This window comes from Cynoglossus semilaevis, chromosome 2 (assembly GCF_000523025.1).
Source record: "Cynoglossus semilaevis isolate Cse_v1.0 chromosome 2, Cse_v1.0, whole genome shotgun sequence".
Lineage (NCBI taxonomy): Eukaryota > Metazoa > Chordata > Actinopteri > Pleuronectiformes > Cynoglossidae > Cynoglossus > Cynoglossus semilaevis.
The window spans coordinates 10,003,839-10,011,208 of NC_024308.1; the positions used below are offsets into that span (position 1 = coordinate 10,003,839).

General features: G+C 39.7%; 1 protein-coding gene across 3 annotated transcripts in view; it reads left to right on the forward strand.

Moving 5' to 3' along the window:
• trabd2b (TraB domain containing 2B) overlaps nt 1–7,370 on the forward strand; it is an 88,632-nt gene that overhangs the window by 78,022 nt on the left and 3,240 nt on the right. For all 3 annotated transcript variants that reach the window (XM_008336326.3, XM_008336320.3, XM_025065242.1), the window contains exon 6: nt 6,707–6,797. In XM_008336326.3, coding sequence (XP_008334548.1) covers nt 6,707–6,797 — 91 coding nt within the window. The remainder of the gene's footprint in view (nt 1–6,706; nt 6,798–7,370) is intronic.

Consider the following 7,370-nt stretch of genomic DNA (forward strand, 5'->3'; position numbering starts at 1 on the left):
TTGTTGTTGTGTTTTGTTGTTGTTGTGTTTTGTTGTGGGGTTTTTTTGTTGTGTTGAGCGTCAACAGCTCTGTTTCTCTGGGTTTTGTGTGATTTGTGTTTTTGTTTTTGTACTTCTTCTTTCCAAGCGGCCAGTGTTCTATGTTCTTAGTTGCCCTGTTTGTTTCCTTCCTGTGTTGAGTTTAATCTGAGATAGATTGCTTCCATTCATCCTCTGAGACGTGTCTGTGCTAACTGCTAATCAAAGTGAAATAGCTGGAGGCAGATGAGTGACTGGAGTGAGCAGTGATTGGCTCCAAATACAGTAGTGTTCCAGAGGAAGTTGTGCTTTGATCGGATCTGCATCACCATGGTTACCCTTGACACAAACAAACATGGTTACACATGTGTAACACCTGAAATTTGTCCTGTATGTGTGTATTTGTACCAAGCATCTGACACCGTTAGAGCCCAAACAAACATGTCAGACTGTTTTTTTTTTTCATTGAAATTTAGAGTGACTGTGGTAACGTTGTTAAATGTGAATTGAGTCTAACACAAATCTCATGGAGATAATAGATTTAATATAGAAGAAATAAAAACAACAATATGATTGTCACCAACACAACTGTCCCGTCATACCAGCCTGAGCATCACGTCCTGAAGATAGAACACACGCCGTTTTATTGGTTTCTCTCTGTTTACTGTGTTATCCTCATTAACGCAACTCTCTCTCTCTGATTTCTCTGCTGGCTTGGAGGCAACAGTTGGCATTTGTTTGGGTCACGATGTTGTAACAGAACCAAAGATGCCCCCTGTTACCATTATTGTCTGATCAGTCTACATGTTTCACATGTTTCATGTTTTCTCCTTCTCTCCTTCCTCTTTATTCACTTTATCTTCCACTAAATTGCCCTTTTATTGTCTCCTACTTCTGTGCTCTCTCCCATTTTTAGTGTTCTCATATGAGGTGGTCTGTTTGTAAGCCATGTGGGATGTTTTTTCAACCACTTGTGCGTATCAGTTGATCCATTGTTTACAGGGTGTAATTGCAAACACATTTGTTTATACAAAAACAGCCAAAAAACATTATTTTCTTTCTTTTTTTCTCTCTATTTTTTCTTTGCACGCTGAAAATGGTCCAGAGATATATACTTGAGAATGAGGTGAGAAAAAGAGACAGAAGGATTCGACTTAATTTTATTGTCAGTTTATACCATAATATTAAAGCTTATTGTTCTAAAACGTCAAAAGAAGCTCATTAATATGACAAACTCTCATTAGCAACAATAATTTACTATTAAAAATCTACATTCAAAAATGTAACTGGACTGTGCAATGTGAAAGAAACAAAAGCAAAATGTACATTTGAATATTTTAATGTAACATTGGCTGCCAGACGAGCGACTGTCAATGTTAAATACAGCTCTGATCGTTAAAGAGAAATCAAATCCAGTCGCCTTTTCAAATCTGTCTGCTGTTAGGAGCCTAAAGTATCTGTCAGTGTGGATGACAGCTGTGTTCATGGGATCTTTGCTGCACAGGAAAGGAGGTCGGAGACAGACGTAGGCTGTGAGTAAATGTTTTCAAGAAGAAAGAGCAAACAAAATGTCAGTTATGTAATGAGAAAAGCAGACGGATAGAAGGGTTCCATCGATTACCGCGTGCGGAGAATCAAGAAAAGACTTAGGACAAGAGTAAATATAATGTTGACGACAAGAGTAAATATAATGTTGTTGATGTTGACGTGGACTACATGATGCACATTTGGCTCCAGGACGGCCTTTCTGAACAACGTCACAGTAGAGAGGAGTGCACAAACGTGGTAAACTAAGTGGCCTAAATGAGGTGTTTTCTTTAGCTAAATCACTTTTTTTATTTCAATGTTTGACGAAAGCGTACTGACAGGAACATAATGGATCATTAGGTCAAAAAGAGCAGAACAAACCACAAGCAAGACCACAAGCAAGTTTGCTGCCGTCTGAGATCACTTTCATGCAGATTAATCACTGTGATGAAGCAATGATGAAAGTCAAAGCTGTTCTTCATGTGAAGTCTGTGCTCAGTAGTTTGAAACACAGTAACCGTGCAGAAACACAACAGTCACATCATTTACAGTATGAGTTACAGCATGAGATTTCAGAGCAGTGCTGACGTGAAGTAATGTCATAAAGATGGTCACATACAGAGCGATAGAAAAGGTAGTCACTGCGAGGTACATCAGGATTAGTCCAGTGTTTGTTATTCATGAAGTGCTGACGGTGGGTAGGCGTCCATCGTTCCCTTACTCTTTACCAATAGCTCTGAGTGCAATCATAAAAGTATCAATCATAGAAAAAAGAGGAGACGCTCACATCTGCAAAACATCAAGACAATTTTCAGATGGTGAGGATATGGCTCTCTGAGGAGCAGAAAATGAAATGGTGGGTTTTAAATCATCACAAAAGCATCGTGTTCCCTTTCATTTTTTATTTTATATTTGAAACAATAATTGACATTGGCATCCTGGAGTCACATGGTCCATTTTGCAATATTAATGTTAGAAATACTAGCATATTATTTGTAACATGTAATTTCATGTTTAGACTTTTTATTTTTTTAAAGGTTTAATTCTTCTTTTTTTCATGATAACACACACACACACACACTTTCATTTAAGCTTCAGTGCCACAGGGTGTCTCTCCTCAAGTCCCTGTGAGCACAATAGACTTGTGTTCAACTAAACAGGTCCAGGTTTCTGGGTGATTAGAGTGAGAAAAACCCTAAAGTTCATTATATTGCAACAAACAGGGGCTCCTGGTGTTATGTGACATTTCATTCCTCAATATTCGCCATTAGTCGGAACTCACATTCTGTACATTAGAACTGATGTCACTTACCTACGCTAACACAGCGGTATCATCGTAATATAGGGCGTAACTGCTAACCACTTAGTCAGTAAACATATTTTTGAAAGGTTTCGCACCAGAACATTTTCAGGAGACATTGAAATTGCAACAGCAGCCGGCGTAGTGTAATTAGCGACAGCACTGAGATGATTTACAGTCTAGTATTCTAGTATTTGTTTGGGTGAGTCTGAAAGAGCTCTAAATGCATCTCAGTGGTAACTACCAGCCAGATGACCCCGCTCATTACACTGTGGCTAATTGAGCTGATTGTTAGGTTTGTTCTCTTCACACTGTTTACCTTCTGGACCAGGGTACTCACCATTACAGCAGCCCAGTGTGCAGTGCACAGACAGAAACATAAACAGCACTAATGTCAGATGAAAACCTGTTTCCTCAACAGTCTTTTGAGGAAACGATGAAAAACCAAATACATGTTTATTAAATTTTGGTTTGAAACAGCGGTAGGTACAGTAGGTGGAGAGTTGTTGAAAGCGGGAGCTTGTTTACAGGTTCCTGCAAACACAGACTGACGTTTAGACTGAAAGGAAATACTCAGTTGATTGAAGTTTGTTGTAATGTTTAAAGAATGTTGGGTAACGTAGGTGTGTCGGAGAAATAAAAACCATATGGTTTTTCAGCTGGCTGGTGCAGGGCACTTCATTCAGGGCTGTAAAAATGAATAAAAAAGCAAAAATCAAATGGATATGAATGTACTGTCTGCCTGTGTGTGAATAACAGATGACTACAACTACAGTAGTACTACAGTAGTACTACAGAGTTCTGACGGTGGTCACAGAATCTGTCACTGACCTTGGTTTCAGCATGGCCAACTTGAAGGTCAAAGAAAATTTTCTCAGTGAAAACACATGTTCAAAATAGATTTAAACAAAGACCTTATACTTATATTTGAATGAATGAATTGATATTTGAATTATTCTTTCATGTAGCAACTTGTCCCAGGCTTCACGGAACGTCCTGGCAATCGCTTCAAGTAACTGTGGAAATACTTCAAAGTGAGAAACGACTGACTTTAGTTTTCATCTCACATTTTACCGTAGCAGTTAAACAACACATGTGATTTGATGTGTATTTTCTTCAACACATTCCCTGTCTGAGACAATCCACTCCCTTTATCTGTACATGGCAGCTGCGTTGGGTTAGGATGAGCAACTTCAGGTCATGTGTGTTGCCCAGGGACACATGGGCACACAGCTAGGACGGAGCACATGACCCACCCATCCTCCCCGTCCCTTACTGGTCAATATAAGTTAAACTCTGCAGCAGTAAGCCACAAAATAAAAGCTGCTAAACAAATGATATTTACAATAATAAAATATATATATACATATATATTTGTAATAACTGCATCAACGACCTAAAATAGTTGTCAACATTATTGAGTTAACTCAATAACCCTACCACTCCCACCTCCTAAATGCGATCAGACTGTCGTTCCGTGCCTCCTCACTCTCACGCTGTGAGTTGAAACTGACGTGTAGTAAACGTGTTGGGCTGCTTGTCATTTCTTTGACTTTCAGCACTGGCCAGGAACATTATCAGAACTAGCAGGGGGTAAAACACTGAGTGGGAGCAAAAGGGGCCAAGCCAAAAAAAAAAAATGCGGGGTTTGAATATTGTCAACATGTTGGTAATAAGCTGCAGGAGAACGATGAGGTGTGAGTGTTTGAGTTCATCTTTCATTTTATATGTGTGTGTGTGTGCGTAGCAGGGTGTGATGTCAGGGAACATTACAGTTTATTGCTGGGTTGAGTGACGTGAAAGATTATTGGCAAGTGGAAGAAATGTAAAAGAATTCAGCTTTCATCAGTGTGGGGCTGGGCGCCTCATGTTTGATGTCGGCCTGGAGGAGTTGTGTTCACAGTCCAGGAAAAGGAGCGGGAGGCAGGGAGCAGTCAGGAGGTGGAGTGCCAACAGCACGGGTCATCTCACAGTAACATGGAGATCCTGTACATTACAAACCTTTCATTTCAATGTGTTGCTGCAGATCCTGCACAGTACTGTGTCACTACTTCTACTTCAAATTAGTATTTGCCCATGTGTAGTACTATAACATGTTAGCCATGTTAGATCACTTGAAGATATGTTTCCATAAAGATAATGCTTAAACTATCCCATATGGTAAAACTGGAATAGACAGGCTTGGTGCTTTCACAGGTTCATGTGAAACCTGTAAAGGTTTCACATGAAGTAATTAGAAAAAAATAAATCTGGAGTGTCATGGATATCGTTTAAAAAAATAATAAAACAAAAAAGCCAATTGGCACAGAGTAGCAGCCTAGTTAAGGAGCTGTTAGTGTAGAGTTGTCCCAGGGCTCATGTGGCGTCATTTATACTGCCTTATGTTCTATATTGTTGTTATGAATTACGTTTCTTCAAAGTGACATCATACTGCTAATAATGACATGGATTATTTTGCGTGAACACTCTTATCTGATTGGCTGTTGGCGTTCATGCTTAAAAAAAAAAACTACATTAGCAGGAACTGCAGTCAATGGTTGCGTCAGGATTGACATCATTCACTGTGAATCCAAAACTGAACCAAATGTACTTATCCTCAAAATGACTGCTATTTCTGTTAGCACCCAAGATAAGGACACATGCAGCTGGCCTACATACACATCTTACTCAGACTGATCCTTCACAGAAACAATGTGTGGCCCAGATGTCAACCAGATAATGGCGGTGGAAAATTGTTTAGCTGAATCACTGGAATTCACTTTCACTGAGCTGCAGCAATAGATCATCAGTGTGTAATAATTACTGACATCTTCCAGTGAGACAAACAAACACATTCACACAACAGAAGACTCCGCTGCCTGCCCCTCCCTTCTCCCAGCTCATGAGCAACTACGGTGGATTTTGGATATCAGAAATGGTGTGAACATTCCATGACAACCCTTTTCCTCATCTCTTAACCCTCACTTTGTTATATTTCGTCCTTGTTGTTTGTGTATAAACTTTATTTAAATCAGGGGTCTTGAACTGAAACGAGCTGTGGGCCATATTACATTGGAGGAGCACATCAGTGTTAGAACTTTTTGTTAAATATGTATATATGTAAAATAATGTATTTTCTTCTCTTAAATGACCAACCTTAGCATTTTAGCAATTGGGAAATAATGAGGGTTATTTGAAAAAAAAAAAAACCTACAAGGCGAAATGATTTTATTGATATGATATTAAAATCTAAGCAGGGGCCAGATGTGAGGAATTCATGGGCCAGAAGTGCCCCCCAGGCCAGGGGTTTGACACCACTGGTTTAAATAACCTTTTCAATAATTAAAACAGTAAGAGTATTTAAACAACAACAACTTCTTCTTCATCATGTGTACCTCCTGTAAATCTGCTGTAAAAACAGTCGGTAACTGACTGCAGGCCTCACTGTGCAGGCAGCCATTCTTCATATAAACATCTTATTCAAAATGTCAGACAACAATGACTGCATCAGCGGTGCATCATCATTGTGCAACATTTGACTTTCCACTTAGTTGCACATGCTGGGGTAATGAGCCTGTCTACACTGGTGGGTGTCCAGGTTTCCATTTGTCTCCCTGTAAACTGACTTGACAGAGTCCATGACTCCTAAACTCTTACTTTCCCCTGATGAGAGACAAATGGGTTTATTGTGAAACATTTAATGGAAACCAAGACAGCACAGGTTCAACACCCACTGCAGATGTGTGGATGGGCAGCAGGACCACTACCATCGCACTGAAACATCAGCCCAGCCACGACATAAAAGACACACCGAGTTTTTACTACTTAAAGAGAAAAATGTGTGAATATGTTGTTCTTCTCCCTGTCTCTGTCCACTGCCAGGTCACTTCCTAGGGAATCACAGTGTGCTGGACATTCTGAGGCAAGAAGGCTATGAGATCATGCACATGAGCGCTGATCACCAGGAAACAGAGTAAGTAACAGGACACAGTAACAAATGTACAGGCATCTTTTATATATGATATGATGCTAGTTCTACCATGGCTGTCCATATGGATGTGAACTAAACGAATAATTATTTTAAAACTCTAGAACTTTATTCCTCCGTTGTGGAGTCCCTTTTTCATTCACATCAATATCGAATCTAACTGTGAGATTCGTGACAATACCAGCCCTAATTACTTAAAGACAAAAACAGATTTTTTTATGTTCCTACTGATGAACTCCTGCCATCTCGGTCTTGTATTCCAGATCAGTGTATTCTGCTTTTATTTACAGTGTCCTCACTGTAACAAATTGGGATTTTTATTATGTTTGGCAAATGTTCCCAGTGTGTTTCCTCTGTGTGCTCCACTTGATGTCATGTTAATGCAGGTTAAGCTCACGTGTTACTTTAAAACTAAACCATGTGTCTCCTCGTCGGACGAGATAATGGCTGCAAATAGACGAGGGAAATGTGATTACGGCGCACACTACCATCGGCCAGGGTTTGTTGACGTTATGGTAATACGTACTGTCTGAGTCGAGGGTTTCTCCAAATTCTGTT